Below are 16,169 nucleotides of genomic sequence, written 5' to 3' on the forward strand. Positions count from 1 at the left end.
ACAATAACAAAAAAACCCCCAAAACAGATTTGGTTTTTTAAAAAGAAAAGCTCCCTTTTCTCCCCCATACCACTCTCTCTCACTGTAGTTCTTCAGAGGCAAACAACTGGTTAAACTCTGTCCCGGGGTATTGCAAACTTGTGTTTTGGAATGGATTAGGGCATATTCTTTCCTCGGGTATGCGTTCAAAGGCAAACAGTAGCCACTCTTCTCTCATGCTGTGTCTACACTGCAGTCCAGAGGGGTGTTTGTAGTATACACAGGCACACCCGAGTCAGTTTTAATCTAGCTGACTTTGAATCCTGAGAGCAGTGAACTCACAGCAGCATCTGGTGTACGAGTATGCCTGGGTCTGTGATATATACTTGTCAGCCAAAATTTCTGCTAATACAAATTTGCTATACGTATGTGAGCTACCCCAGGTACATCTTGAATGTACCAGCCATGCTTCTATTGCACTAAAAATAGATCATCACCTATGACTTTATACAGGTTAGCTCTGTATTTGCAACGTATGGCTCAGGGCATCAGCCGCTTAGTCCTGAAGACCTGGGCTCAAATTCTAATTCAGATCTTGGGTGACAATGTATTTGGCCTCCTGGATGGAAAGGCAGTTTTTCTTTCTCTACAATCTTATTCCTCGACCAGCTTAACAACAGAACAGTGAGAGTTCTGGGAATCAGGGCTGTGATACAGTAATAGAGTCATGTGAGCCCGAGGCTGGAAGAGCAGAGTGTTTCCAGTCCAGTGTGAAACGTACTGGCAGATCTGAGGGGCAAAGCAGCTTAAGCCACAGTTATCCTCCACTTTAGTCACCCACAAAAAGTTGGAGGTGAGAATATAATGGGGAAAAGCAACCTTCTGAGATTGCTTAATATAATAGGGAAAAGGAACCTTCTGAGCAACAAAATCCCTAAAGGTGAGTCCAAGTTTTGGGTGCTCTGAGAACATGCAACAGATTGGAAAGAGACCATGACTTCAAAATCAAATGAGGAGCTTGTAATGTTTACATGACAAAAGACCTTATGGCTAGAGGGCAGGTGCTAGATTAGATGTATTGCCTAAAGCTAGGATCCAGCCCAGCAGCAAGTGTTTGCAATAGCAGGATGCTAAGAGGCATTGCTCTCCACCTGCCCCTGTCTGTCTTGGAAATATTTCCTCTGCTCCCGTATGGCTTGCTCCAGCATGGACAGATTCATCCCTTCCACACATGTCAGGACTCGAGCCTTCAGCATGGGCCCTTCACCTGTGAACAGAAAATAACTAATGTAGTTTTTCTACAGGAAAAATGTTATGGAGCAACTTCCAGGAAGTACATAAAGCAGAAGAAAGCTGTAGTTAGAAAGCCCATGGAAAGTAAGGCAGAGATGACCAAGGACACAGTTTTATATAGCATCAACTGGAGCATGACCCAGAGTTGTCGGTTCTGACCCTTACAGGTTGGGCACAACTCCCCAGTTTCTCGGCCTGTTCTATTTCCATATCTGCAAGAATGGGGATAATTTGCAATAGCAGCACACAATTAAAAGCAAGTCTGTTTGCAAAGTGTTTTGAGATGGTTGGTGGAAGCCAGGAGGAGTAGTATTGTATTGCAAGTCAGCTATGTAATGCAAATTTCCAAGTGTCGTACAAGGTAATTAAGAACTCCAGTGATTATTTTTTCCCTGATATGACCTGGAACAAAGCCATCCAGTTGCTTTTTGCAACACCTATAGCCCTTCCAAGACTCTCTCCAGAAAACAGCTAAGCCTATCCTCCGGGCACCCTAGCAAATTATACTACAGCAGAGATTGGCAACGTTTTTGGGCAAAGTGCCAAAAACACCCCAACCTCAACTTGTAAGATGTTGGTGTGCCAGAGGCAGATGGGGGAGCTGCTCCTGGTTGTGGTAGCACAGCCCCGACCGCTTCTCCGTCATATGGATACAAACTCCTGGAAAGCCGCTTCAGGCTCAATTCCAGGAAAAACTCCTTCACAGTCAGGGTGTCCAGACTGTGGAATAAACTCCCTCCAGTGGTAGTGCAGTCACCTACCCTGGAAATCTTCAAAAGAAGACTGGACAGTCACTTCACTGGGGTCACTGGACCCCAATTGTCTTTTCCTGCCTAGTGCAGGGGGACCGGATAGTTGCTTTGGGTGGAAAAGATGAATAAAATATGCCAGAGGCTAAACTGGAGCATACATCAAGTGCCCCTTCTCCCCTCTCCCCTCCTGCTGGCAGCACTTCTAGACCTGGGCAGGTCATCCTTCACCCAGATGTTGCCTCCCTCACAGACCTGCCCAGTGCCGAATGAACAGTTCCTTACCCATGTACAAGGCAAACAAAGACATACCATCCCTCTGTTCCATGTCTCCCAAGGCCACATACAGGGACCCAAGCTGCGCTTGGAACGGTTCCACAAATTTGGTGCAAACACGGACCTGGTGCTGGACTGAGTTGCGCTGGGCTGTGAGGATGGCTTCAGACTCGGCCAGGTCATAGCAGTGCAATCTGAAAACAATTGATTTGCTAAACTCAGCTGCAACAGCCTTCAGAAGTGAGCTGAGACACCCAGGATATGAAGGAAATGCTGAGGGGAGGAAGAAGTTATGGAAAGAAAGAGATGGCCTGGAAGGAGTCTGGGAACAGCACTCACCTGCCAAATGTCCTCAGTGTTTCCCCAACCTGGACAGGTCCAGAATTTATCTCCCAAGGGAAATAATATATGCCAGGATTGGGCAGCATCTTGCACAGCTGCTGCAAGTCCTATAAACACACAAAATTCAAGGCAGGTGTTTGAAGGTTCACAGGATTCCCTTTATTGACTCCCACATTTTCCTAGAACTGCCCCCCTTATGTATACAACAAAGGTCCACCCTTGCCTTTCATATCATATTTAATTCATTTTTGCTAAGTTCTAACTATAAATAAGTATCTTCAAAGTGCTGCACACTTCGGTGCATCCCCTCAGCAACCGCACAATACAAGTATACTTATTCCAGGTCTACGCATGTCAAAGCTGAAGAAGATATACTGAGGCTGCCGGAGGCCTCCAAGGACTCACAAAAGCTAAGGCTAAAGAACTCATGAGCTTTTGGGTCCCACTGCTGTTATCAAGCCTCTAGATTGTGGCTTCTCTTAAAAGATCTTGGAGACCCGCTGAAGTATGTGAATGCAACACTAACTACACGGCTTGCTGGTGACACAGCATGAAGCTTACAATATGAGCCAAATTCTGAATATTTTCATTCGGTGTTTTTCAGGCCATGTTTGGGTCACAGGGAGTACTGCTGGCTGGCTTCCCCACTAAAAAGCCTTGTGTCAGATATAAAAGGCCATTGACAGTCTCTCTTCATCCAGATCTCTTGTTTCCAGGGCTGTCCCATCTCAGTGCTGCAGGAAGAGAGGCTTATCATTATTTGGATCACAACTTTCCAAGGGATGTATGCAGAGAAAAATAGGGTGTGAGAAGTGGTTTGCTTCAATATATATCTATGGCAATCAGGCTCCATAACAATATTTAAGAACTCTACAAAGACTTGCAGAGATCTCTCTCCAAGAGGCCCATCCTAAATCAACACAAGGACTCAATGGGCTGTACAGCCCAGAGTCTATGGAGTAGTTATTCCTCAAATCAAGCTCTGATTTGAATCGCTGTAACAACAGATCAAAGCTTCTAAACTAGAGCTTATTTCTAAACCCCATGGCTTCTAAACTAGAGCTTATTTCTCTGTCCAAGATCCCCTTCTGCTGTTCCAGTGCCCATATGCACTTCCTGAGAGCAGGTGCCTCAGACGCCCAGGCCTGAGACAATGGGAAACAGAAGCCAACATCATTGTGGGCTGGAGGAAGAAGAAGCAAAGATCTCGATGCCATTCCTGGAGAGCTTGAGAAAGATGAGTTGAAATCATGTCTCGGCAACTCAGGCCTGAAGGGGCACATTAAGGTCTCTGCTTCCCTCATATCCACTCAAGACCTTAATCAAGACAGAGACAGCAAAATACTTCAAACAGGCTGGAAGGCAAGGACAGATCCAGGGGGGTGCAGTGGTGCAGTTGCACCCCACACCCTTCCACTCCTGCTCTACATGAACTTTAAAACCTACTGTCTGGGAGGGTAAGTGGCACTTCTGTTGAGGCTTCTGGAAGGCTCATTATCACCTCCCTGTTTCCTGGTGATCTCTCTCCATTCCTCAAGTACTAATGACCCTTTTTCTCTCATAAGTATTGGACCCTTTTTATGTTCCATAATTATCTTTTCTTCTGCAGTTTTGCTGTCTGTTAGCCATTCCTGGTAACGTCTCTTCTATTTCACAGCCCCGCAGACGCCTTTTAGCTCCAGCTAAAAAACTTGAGTGCAGTAACTAACTCAGATGTAAAAGTAATTGACAGCGAGGTACAGGGGTGGATCCACTGGTGCACACCCCCTTTGATTCCTGCTCTACCCAAAATTTAAAACCAGCTGCCTGGAAATGGCAGCAGCTTTTCTGTTCAGGCAGCAGAGAGAGAATCAATTGAATTCATATGTCATTATTCATATGTCATAAACTCTTCATTCTACAGGTGTGAATGACCCTCTCTCCTTTTGAATGATCTTTAATGGTTCCACTAATAAAGCTATCCTTTGTTCTGCAATCCTGCTGTCTGTTAGCCATAGCTGCTCCTAGTAACGTAGCTCGCAGATTGCTTTCAACTCTAGCTAGAAACATTAACTCAGGTATGGAAAGAACTTTCAGTGAAGCACTGGATGCATTAAGATGTTCAAGAAGGCTTGATTTTGTTTTATGAATCTGAAAGAGAGGCACATATAAGTCTAAGGACTTACAAGACTAATTAAAGTCTTTGCTCTTGATGGCCCACGAATCAGGCTGGCCTTTCTTTTGCCTTTGGTGTCTCCTGGCCAGTCCTGATAACCTCCCTTCTACTTCACAGCCCTACCGTCCATTCTAATTTCAGCTAAAAGCTTTAACTCAGGTGGGGTAACATTAACTTAGACAAATATTCACTTAGGTGTGGAAACGACCAACAGCAACAGCAATGTGAAGGCTGCCCTGTGAAAAAGCTAAGGGATGGTAGATCATGTTTCCGGCACCCGAGAGACATATGTTAAACCATAACACCAACAGGGCTAAGAACACAGGTATCTCTGGACTACTTTGGCACAGCTGGTTGCATTTTTTTAATATAAAGTGTCATGCATTATAAGGACAGGTTGAAGGAACTGGGTTTATTTAGTCTAGAGAAGACCAAGAGGGGATTTAATAGCAATCTTCAGCTACCTGAAAGGGGGATCAAAAAAGGATGGAGTTGGACTGCTCTCAGTGGTGGTAGATGACAGAACAAGGAACAATGGGCTCACGTTGCAGCAAGGGAAGTTTAGATTATATGAGGAAGAATTACGGGCATCTATACACATATCTTTGTCTACACCAATGCCTCGGAAATCCAGCGCGTCGAAGCACACTCAATTAATCGAGTCTGCAGACACGTGAGCTGACGCACCCAGCGTTGCATCGCATGCATTTGTATAAATGGTGAAGTATGCATCATTGCTGAGAAAATGGCAGCACCATGCTTTTTAACTAAAATACCTCCAATGTATTTTAGTTCAAAAGAGTGCCACCGCCACTTTCTCAGCACTTTCACCATTTATACAAATGCATGCAATGCAGTGCCAGGTACTTTTGAAAGCACCTGGCACTGTGGCACATACATGCCTTAGGAAGGTAGAGAAGCACTGGAATGGGATACCCCAGAGGGCTGATGGCACCTCCATCTTTGGAGGCTTTTAAAACCCGGATAAACAAACCCTTAGCTGGGATGAGGTAGTTGGGGCTGGTCCTGCTTGGACTAGCTGTGACCTCCTGCAGTCCCTTCCCACCCTCATTGTCTATGATCCTATGAACCAGTGACGTTACACTCATTTTAGTGACGTTGCATTTGTTCCAGAGACGTCACATCCACCTTTACTTCACTCTGCAACACCGTAACGTAACGCAACGCAGCCCAACCCCGCCCCGCCCCCGATCAGTAAATTTTCTCTGGACCAGGAGCAGGAAAGCAGGTTCCCCCCTTGCACAGCTCTAAAGGAGGGGTCCTCTCCCCCGCGCCCTTACCTCCACTCCCGCCTCCCAGCGCGTCCAATCGCCGCCGCCTCCGGCTCCCACGTGACCGAGATCCGGAGCTCCGCCCCTCTCAGCACAGGCCACGTGGGGGCGGGTCTCGCCCAGCCAGAGCCTCCCCCTGATTGGTTCCTCCAGGCAGTGTCCCCGCCCCGCCCCCGGGGGGGAGGGAGCAGAGGATGGAGGAACTCGAGCGTCACGTGACGGCGGCTCCGCTGGACGTGCGGGCTGAGAGGCGGGGCCTGGCCGGCAGGTCGCTCCCGGCTCGGTCACCAGCGCGCACCTCCGCCGCCGCTGCCGCCGCCATCATCATCATCACGATGAACCCAGACCTGCGCAGGGAGCGCGAGGCGGCCGCCTTCCAGCCCGAGATGCTCACCCACGTCCTGGACGGCGGCGCTGAGCGCACGAGCCGCCGCCGCGAGATCGGTGAGGGGAGCCCCTGCCCGCCGGCCCGGGACGCCCCGCGCCCCCAGGCTCCTCCCACACGCCCTGGGAGACCCCGCCCCCTCAGCCCCCCACCTACTGCTGAGGGGGCCCCGCTACCGGCCCCCCACACTGCTGACAGCCCCGCCCCCTCCCCCCACACTGCTGACGGCCTACCTTTTGCCCCCCCACCCTGCCGAGGGCCCAGCCCCATGCCCCCTCCTTCCCCCCACTGCTGAGGACCCTGCCCACTGTCCCTCCACACTGCTGGAGGGGACACTGGCCTGGGAGACCCCAGGCCCTCCCAACGCCATTCCCTGCTGCTGGGGGGGCTGGGGCAGCCCTGAGTGCTATAACGGGGTCCCCCTGCTTCTCTCCCCCCGCCCCCCCTTGCAGAAGCATTGGTCCTGAACGACCCCGAATTTCAGCACGAGGACCTGAATTTCCTGTCGCGCAGCCAGCGCTATGAGGTGGCCATCCGGAAGAGCGCCCTAATGGTGATGAAACTGCGTGAGTACGGCATCGCCGACCCCGACGAGATCTACTGGTTTAAAAGGTACCTGGAACTGCGTCTGCCTGTCCTCAGGGTGGGCTGGGGCATGGGGTGCCAAACTGGTACTCGGCCAGGGCTTGGGAATGCTTTCCAGCAGGAAAACCCCTTATAGAGGTTGACCTATGGCCTGACTGGGGTTCAGAACCCCGCTTTCCAGCAGAAAAAAAGGCCCCTATTGGGAAGCATGGGGTTGACCTGCAGCACAACCGGGGCAAAGACGCACTTGCCATCAGGAAAAACCCATAGGAAGGCATGTGGTTGACCTAAAATCCGGCTGGGACTGTCTGGGCTACAGGTCAAGTAGAAGACAGGGTAGTTTTGGATCTAATAGACTAACCAAAGTAGATATATAAAGCCTGAGTTTTCATGAGCTTCAGTTCCCTTCATCAGATGCAGGTCAAGTATCAAAGCAAGCTGAGTGCCTGCACCAAAGTCTGCTGAAATCTTGTCTTCAGTGAACTTTGGTTCACTTCCTCATCTTGGGTAAAACCTGTTGTATGTCCTTGTGCTGATTATAGAGCTGTCAACAGGAACTATCCTCTTCAGAGCCAAGCCTTGTATGAAGGCTGAAAACAACATGGCTTATAGGCACTGCAGTTCACCGTGAAGAAGTAAAGGTCCTGCACTTAAGCAGGTTGATGACTAATGGGGTAATGCAGGGACTTTTAACATGTGAGAGATATCGCAGGACCAGGCCCGCCAAGGAAACGAGTCTCCTTTAGTACTGGGGGCCAATAGTGAGGTGTTACTTAGGACAGATACTAATGAAAACAGGGACAGGAGTGGAGGGGGTAACGCAAGGACTTGGGCCTTAATGTAGTTCTGTGAAGTTGCTTACTTCAGATTGCACTTAGGCCTATTAGTTCCTCTGTTCTTGTAACAGAGAGGGACTGTGACTAGTGTCTCCCTTGCCCTGAAGAATAGCTTCGGGATTGTCTGTTCTTGTATTTCTCGCTAGTTAAATCTGTCTAACAGTGAGTAACCAGCACTTTTCACAATCAAGTTGGACAGCTTCCAGCTTGTCATAAGTGCAGTCCTTAATGGGACTAAGCACCTTTGACCCATTTTCTCAATAAAGTTCCTTTACACAAAATGTTTGAGGCAGATTTCCATTAACTTCTTAACATAATGACTCCGCAGCTCTAGAAATCCACTGGCTTTAGAGGGGGCTGGACCAGAGATTTGGGTCAAATTCATTAACTACGGGCATGCGTAGATGAAACCGGGGGGGGAGCCTAAATTGAGGTGCAAGGCTGATTAAACCTCGTCGTGCACACACCCTGCTGACTTACCTGCCTCTGCAGCAGGGAAGGGAGAGTGAGCCTCTGGCAGGCAGAGCTGTCCCTGGGCTGCAGGGCGGGCTGGTACTTCCCTCTGTGGCAGCTGCAGCCCCATCCCGCAGGCACCTGGCTCGGGCGGTCCAGGGGGCACCGTTGCCACAGAGGGAAGCACCAGGCCCCTGCGCAGCTCAGGCAGGCAGGCTTGGAAGGGGGGGCACGTGGAGAGAAAAAAAAGGATCAGAGGCTCACTACTTTTCCTGGGTCAAGCCTGTGCCTGCAGGGCTTCCTGCAGAGTCCCTGAGCTGCATGGAGTCCGGTGCCTCACTCCATGGCTGTAGGGGCAGCAAACTAAAACTCCTCAAAGGCGTTTTAGTTTGCTGTGCCCCAAGTCATTTAAGGCGTGTTATGCTGCCGAATTTCCTGCAGCGGCTGGAATGAATGCACAATACACTGCCAAGGCATGCAAACAGCAACACTATTAAAGCGGTGCAAAAGCATTTAGCCTGCTTTAAAGCGTGGTGCGCACACACCTCGTTTCATCTACACACAGCCTACGCAGGAGTAGTAGTTCCCAGGAGAAATTGGTGGACTCTGAGGAGAAATGCTTCAATTTAGATGCCACTTGGAAAATGACCTGGATTGTGGATCTGGCTTACAATTACATGGATCACAAACACAACCTTTGGAAAACTAGCAGGCATTGTGTAGCCAATATCATTCACTTGCTTGTCCTAAAATGAATTTTTTTTTACAGTAGTAGTCCAGTTTCAGCCATCCTAATGAAAAAAATGTCAACTAGTAGCTCTTGTGACTTAGGTAACAAGTCTGCAGGATGTAAATACAGTCAATTTTGTTAATGAATATTGGATAAATTCACTAAAATATGTAATATGAGCCCAGTTTTTTGCTTCTGGCTTAGATTCTAATACATATTGTCTACTTGCATTTTGGTTAAGTATGTACCTTGTGTAACATCTTTTAGACACTTTTTACTGCCTGTTGCACTTGTACTTGGTACTCTATTTTTGTAACTCATTAGCAGCTGTCAACTCCAAGACTATGGCCATAGTGCTAGCACAGCTATACAGGGCTGACACAGTAGCTGCTAAGGAAGTGTGAACAGCTGTTTGATTAATTAGTCTGTTCCCTTGTGACTGGCTAATTAGTAATGAGGTACAACCACTTAGTATACCCTGTCTCTAGTCAAGTTCAGGGAACTGCATAGCCTTTATTCTGTAATAAAACTGTGCACTTACCTGGAATACCTTATACACTGGTAACAGTTATTGACCATTTTTTTTACGAAAAACTAAGGATTGTTTTCAATAACGTGTTAAACATAGGACACAGTTACTCTTTTACGTGCAAACTTGGATATACAAGTCAATCTGAGGTCTGGTAGACCATTAACTTAAATCAGGGGTAGGCAACCTTTTCCAGTTGTGGCCTGGAATAACCCACTTGGGGTCAGGGGAGGGCAGGTGTTAGAATTTGGCTGCTTGTTCTGCTCATCCCTGTGTCAGTACTGAGAAAGTACCTGTAGTGAAGGCCACCCTTCTGTGGGCCAGATCCCAGCTCAGGGCCATAGGTTGTTGCACCCTGGTTTAATTGAACATTTCCACATCTGAATGATGTTTCAATATTTTATATATGGAACATCATTCAGATGTGTAAACTTACATAATATTTGTACATGTGTTTCTGTCTTTTTTTCTTCTTCATAAGATACCCTTTTTTGTACAATTTGCAGAAATATATAAAATGTCAGCTCTTTAAAGGAAGTTTTTTGTCTGTTTGTTTTGTTTCGAAACCCTCCAACAGGCCTGTTTTTGTGGTATGTAGGTTAGGGGATTTTTGAATAAGCACTCTTAAGTCAGTATAAAGCCTTTAAATATAAGGGGGTTGGGATTGGGTGCTAACAGCAAAATTAAGGATTTGTAATGTTAATGTAATGGCGAGAGCCATAACTTGGTCACATTTTGCAGATAAATTTTCTGCATTAACTGCATGCACATTAAGAGAGTTCATTGCTATTTTTGCCTAATGTATGAATGAGATTACTGTAGCATTTGTAGCTCTATTTGTATTTCTGTTTTTTACTCAAATATTGCATGAATGTACAATAATTACATAAGGGTTTTGGCTTCAAGTGAGTAGAAAGAATCAAGGGACCTGTTTTACGACTGACAAATAAGAACTGATGATGAAATTTGTGTCAAGTTTATTTTTCTGTATCTGAGATAATAAATAACTATCATTCAGGGAAAACAGCGCAAAGTCCAGGAAATCATCTGGGCAGACTGAATTTTTTGTCCTTTCATTTGTCACATACCTAAAGACTCAAGACAGTTCCTGTTAGACAGGGAAGACAGGTGTCTAGGCCAGAGGTTAATTCACAGGACTGGGAGTAGGGACGCTAGTACTAATCGCTTACATAATGTTGAGTAAAACATTCCATGTAATATGAAAATAATCCGTGATGACAGTGTTGTGAGGGTTCGTTTAATGATTACCTAGAGATCCTCCACATTTAACAGTGTGGATAAAAATAAACTATTTTTCATTTTAAAAAATCTGATTTTTTTTTATAGTTTTTTTATTTAATCATGTTTTTTATTGTTTAAAGATGCTTTTAAAAAAATAAACCTGTTTAAAGGTCATTTTAATTTAACACCCGTTAAAGCTCAAAGATATCATCATGGAATAGGGATTATAAATTCAAATTATAAACTAATTGAGACCATATATTCATGTAATCTTTTAAGAAAAGTTTTATAAATGGGTCATAACGGGCCATAGACTATATTAGGGGCCTGATTTTATGGGGTTCCTGGAGGCTCCTCTCTCAATCAGTAAAGATTAAAGAAAACCACTCTGCGCAATGGGACTCTGTGCTCAGTCCAGAAGATCCCATGAAGCAGCTCTGTGATGCTTAGTTTCAGTTCTCAAACTGGGTTTGTGTCTCCAGAGGTAGCATCCTTGTTAACAGCAGTATGTGGAGATGAGAGGGAACAAACCTGATTACCTACCCATCAGCCCTATCGTGTCTCTGCAAGTTTTTGTACACACAGTTAAGCCCTTACCTTTCTGTAAAAGTGCAAAGTTTCAATAAGTTATGAATAAAGGATATCAAACAACAAGAATGCACTTTTTGTAGACCACGATGGTTAAATCGAGGCTTCCTGATCAATGATTTAAATCATGATTTAAAACATAATTTAAATTGATCTGATATAAATTAAACCCACTCTGATATCTAAGCACAAAGTCCTGTTTTTATTGTGTTTCCCATGTGGAAAGATCAGTAAGGGAGATGAAAGCATTTTATTTACAACGCCTGATTTTTCAGACACTCGGCACTGTAAAGTCATCCAACTGCTGAGCTAAACTGTCAGTGCTCAGTCACTTAATGGCATGCTTTCTTGAAATGTGAGGAAGTTCTTTGCAGCAGCTCACCTATCCTATGATAACTGCAGAAAGCTTTTTCATGCAAATGAAAAATGGCAAACTCTCTGAATTTGGTATGTGAGCAGCCCTTGTTGAGAAGCACCTGCTTGTGTATATTGAGGGTATGTCTACACAGCAGTCCTTACCACAACCACAGCTCCATGCAGACATACCCCAGTTAACTATAGCTAGCTTTTTGCAGCCCTTGATGAACTTTGTGCTGCATTATCTGAGCTAGCTAACTGAAAATTGGCTTGGCTATATCCATGTTAACTGTGGTCACAGTAATAAGCACTGTGTAGACATAACTTAGGAGGATGAAGAATTCTTGGGATAACAATTGATGCAAAATATAGCTTCTAAACTTGTATTCAGTGGGCCTTTAAAGCCTTGGAGCCTAACAAAGTCCTTTGGGAAATTAGGGGAGGGAGTGTATATGTTTCTAGACATGCATAGTCCTTTCTTTTATGCCAGTTTATAGGAAAGGAAACTAAGCATTTTACTGTGAAACACCTTTGGAAAAATCATCTTGACTTTGGACACTGAAGAAAAAGACAGGCATGTCAAAATTGAGGACCTCTTCACTTTTTTGGGCTGCACCCTTGATTTTTGTTTTGGCAACTTCTGCCTTAACTTTAATAATTTGTTGCTGATTTGCTGCGACTGTCCTAATCCATCCTTGAAAAGAAGTCTCCAGGCAGCAGCAGCAGCATCTGCAGTAACAGGGAGTGATAAATCAATTTTTTGCCATCAGCTGTTTAGTCATACAGAACTCTGTGTGTATTTTGTTCACTTCACCAAGGTATGAATTTGAAATTTTAATGCAGACACTCACAACATTAATGTTTAATCAACAGACAGTTTCCTTTTTCTCATTTTAAAAGCAAGATGAAATGCAAACGGTCTGTTAAAAGGGATCACAGAATGCAAAGCTTTTACTCTGTAGGTTTAAGTCTCTAAAAAACAACTGGCAAATTTTTCAGTGTTGTCACAAAGCTGCATTAATAGGATTTAATGTAGGAGTCTAGGCAGATTACTGCTCACTACCTCTAATTTTACCTTACTCCGTTCTAATTTTACCACCTTAATACTGAATTACAACAACCTGCTAGGTTGTTGGGGGCTTTTTGCATGTAACAGACCTAAAGCCTTCCAAGTGATGTCACAGCAAGGGTTAGCTTTGTAGAATCTAATAACTCATCTAGAAAGGCTTAACAGTCCTCTAATCATCTTCTGTTCTTGTCTTCTAAGAAACCTTGTCTGCCCTGTGATAAGCCACAAACAATGCCAGAGAAAGTTGTGTTTCTTTGCAGTTGCTTCTCTGGATATGTACAGCAGGTACATGAGTAGTACTGAGCTGGATTTGTTTGGTGCACCATATGAATTAGATGGAAGTGTCTAAATTCTGCAGGCACTTTTAATTATATACCTTAAAGGCTACTTCCCCTCTCACTTAAGAATCTGTGAGTGTATCTAAGATGCCATGCACTGTGAAGGAAAGTACAAGAAGCCCTTTCTATATCTAGAGAGAAACTTAACTTGAATGTTTTGTGTGGCTACTTGGAGCATGTAAATGCAAGATCTCTGGCTGCCCCTCTGTTATTGGCATGTTGTGAACTCTAAAACCACAAAATATATCATAAAGTGCTGTAGAACCTGCTTTCGGTCCACAAATTCTCTAGATATTCTGTATATCATAGTGCAGCCTCTGCTGTACTTGGTGCTGAGACTGTTAATATTCCTGTACCAGTATTCATCTTCCAGTAATTATGTTACATAATGCCATTGAAGTACATGGTGCTGTACAACATTAACCAAAAGGCTGTTGCCCTTGACAGCTAAATCTGAAAGAAAATCCTGTTTGATACAGTGGGATGCATTCTTTGTTGCTGGAATTCATCACAGAACAGAAATACTAGGAGAGCTTTTGGAATTGACATGCCTGGCAGACCAAACTGCAGACCTTTCGTTCTTGATGACATGCAGGAATTGGAAGCAAAAGTAAGAGATGAGCGGCAGTTAGAGAAATTGGTGTGGAGTGGAGGAAGAGACTAGAGGCAGGGGTAGACATTTGCAGTACTAATGAATATAGCATATGTGTGCACTTGGTATCTTGTCTCTGCTTGTACCTTTCATGGCTGAAGCTACTGGCAATGCATAGGTTTTTGCTCTGTGGCCTCAATCACAACTGCCTCAGTGTCTTTTAATGTATTCAGCAGAAATGTGAGATATGGACTTTTTCCGTTCGGTCTTGCTAGCAGACAGGTAAATTATCTGACATTTCAGAATCAATATCATATTGACATCCATGCAGGCAGCTCAGGTGTGTCGTTTCCTGCTTTCTGCAGGCTGAGGAAGTCATTACATCATTCACAGAGTTCTGAGAGCTGCACAAGTTGGAAAAGTTGAGGTGTTTTTATTCTAAGTAAATCTAAAATCCCATAATGTGAGAGTTCACAATCTCTCTTTTGGTTGTGAACATGAAAATACAGGACCTTGTTCGTACTGTATTTTATTCCCAGATATGGAAGTTAGTAATTTTTGGTAATATACCAGCATCATGCATTTTCCTGTGTGGGTGGTTAGTGATTGCTAAGTAATCTGAAAAGATCTGTGTTACCAAAGACTGAGTTGGAAAAGAACTTGCTTTTTCTTCTTCCCTCCCTTCCCTTTAGGGGGTTCCAGCAGTGAGGAAATGCTTTGTGCAACCCGTGTTGTTTAGTCCAGAAACTGGACACTATCAGTTTCTCATTAATTTCATAGTGGAAAGCGTTGGAGGTGGCATTCACATCCAGCAGGAAGAAAAAAATCCCATCATCAAAGTGGTCTCCATGGTACTTGCTTTAGTAACGCACTCCTTTCTGAACTAGGAAATCATGGACTTGGGTTTCTCAACTGAATTTAAGCTTGTATGGAATGAGCTCTCATATACTTTAGTGCTGTATTAGAAGATAAGATGCCACAGACGCTCTTATTAGCTACCTATGAGTACTCAGCTATCAAGCAGAAGGTAAAACATCCTCTGACACTCTTCACAACAGTATTTCTGAATAAACTTCCTGTCCAGGCTTTGTCTGTGCTAGGAAGTATCATCCTTTTATTCCTCAGCTTTCCACTGACAACATCAGAAGCTATATGGCATCTATAGCAGCCAGCATCAAACTGCAATTCTGATCCATCTTATTTGTCAAGTACACCTCTAAAGCACCTGAGGCAACTTTCAGGCCCCTGTGCAAGTTTATAACCTTCAAAAAACAATTTTGGGGCTAGGGTCCCACATCTCTATTCTTTTTAAGATCCAGATTTTAACTCTAATCCATTTAATCTATCTAATCATAGATGGATCCCTAGGCCTTGGGAAGGACTGAATTTAAATCGGACTTTCTACTTCACCTTCTTGAGCACAGTGATATTGTGAAGGCTAGTTGGTGCCTAGGTAACAAAACCCAGTACTATCTGTTTTGTGACAAGCATCACAGAGAAAATGTACAACAACAGCCAGTCTACACATATGTAGGTCTACCAGGAAGATACCCAGGTAGAGAAAAAGGTGCAGCAGCTCTTTATTCTAACCTGATTCCCTGCCAGAGACTCCTGTCTGCTGTTCAATCAAGGGAGAGCAAACCAGACCTTTAAGTCAGGCTACATTAAAGGCATAAGAAGACTGTATTTGATGGCATCAGTGGGCATGTCCAGATGAGCCCATCTGTGCAATATGTGGTGCCGCAAACATGTCTGTGGTGCTACATACCGCACAGTCTGGTATTCTTCATGCTGCAAGGCCTCGCTGCAAGGGTGTGCTAGATATCCAGGGGTCAAAAAAAAGAACCCTGGGAAAGAAAAATGGAGCAGTGCACACTTGGGTAGCATGCGCTACTGAAAAGCAGAGCCAGGCCACCCAGAGTCACTGCAGCTGCTGGTCAGGCTCCATGCAGCTGCATCGCTGAGGCTGCAGCCCCAGGAGGTCGCCAGGACTCCAGGTAAGGTTGCTGGGGCCAGCCCAGTGCTACCGTCTCTGAGGTAACTTGCCATGTGCCAAAGCGTACATGGCACAGGCATTCCTTGGGGACAAATAGCTGTGGCACAAGGTGCACTGCTGCTTCTTGTCCCCAGGAAATAAAACGTCTGCACATTTCTGGACCTGCCCAGTGGTTTCAAACCAGGATATCCAATTGCTTTGGATGGAGGAGAGGGGTAACTCCTTTATCGTTCTGGACATCTGTTTTAATTGTTTCCTTCCCAGTGTTTGTGAGAGATACGAGCAAGGTACAATGGAGGTCACAGGTATATCAAGGATATTATTAACTTTGATACTTGGCAACTAGACCAGGACAATATCCAAAGTGTAGTTTGATCCTGGCT

General features: G+C 45.0%; 2 protein-coding genes across 3 annotated transcripts in view; one reads left to right on the forward strand and one right to left on the reverse strand.

The window, feature by feature from the left end:
* Nucleotides 1-72: 72 nt before the first annotated feature.
* TEN1 (TEN1 subunit of CST complex) lies at nt 73-6,229 on the reverse strand. Its single transcript, XM_090059258.1, has 4 exons — nt 6,096-6,229; nt 2,637-2,746; nt 2,334-2,491; nt 73-1,246 (listed from the first exon to the last, which is right to left on the reverse strand). Exons 2-4 carry the CDS (start codon nt 2,723-2,725, stop codon nt 1,110-1,112), a joined length of 384 nt encoding a protein of 127 aa, XP_089915384.1. The 5' UTR covers nt 2,726-2,746; nt 6,096-6,229; the 3' UTR covers nt 73-1,109.
* A 35-nt stretch (nt 6,230-6,264) lies between these two features.
* ACOX1 (acyl-CoA oxidase 1) overlaps nt 6,265-16,169 on the forward strand; it is a 35,344-nt gene continuing 25,439 nt past the window's right edge. The window contains exons 1-2 of one of the 2 annotated variants that reach the window (XM_090059255.1): nt 6,265-6,530; nt 6,924-7,083. In XM_090059255.1, coding sequence (XP_089915381.1) covers nt 6,281-6,530; nt 6,924-7,083 — 410 coding nt within the window. In that variant the 5' untranslated portion in view covers nt 6,265-6,280. The remainder of the gene's footprint in view (nt 6,531-6,923; nt 7,084-16,169) is intronic. The other variant, XM_090059254.1, reaches the window with a different exon arrangement.

The sequence above is a fragment of the Crocodylus siamensis genome, chromosome 8 (genome assembly GCF_052110815.1).
Source record: "Crocodylus siamensis isolate JL-2025a chromosome 8, ASM5211081v1, whole genome shotgun sequence".
Classification (NCBI taxonomy): domain Eukaryota; kingdom Metazoa; phylum Chordata; order Crocodylia; family Crocodylidae; genus Crocodylus; species Crocodylus siamensis.

Coding starts and splice junctions, on each gene's coding strand:
- TEN1 (XM_090059258.1), bottom strand. CDS start 2,725: ATGCTGCCCAATCCTGGCATATATTATTTCCCTTGGGAGATAAATTCT. Junction 2,492..2,636: donor ACACTGAGGACATTTGGCAG/GTGAGTGCTGTT, acceptor AATTGTTTTCAG/ATTGCACTGCTATGACCTGG. Junction 1,247..2,333: donor AGACATGGAACAGAGGGATG/GTATGTCTTTGT, acceptor TTCTGTTCACAG/GTGAAGGGCCCATGCTGAAG.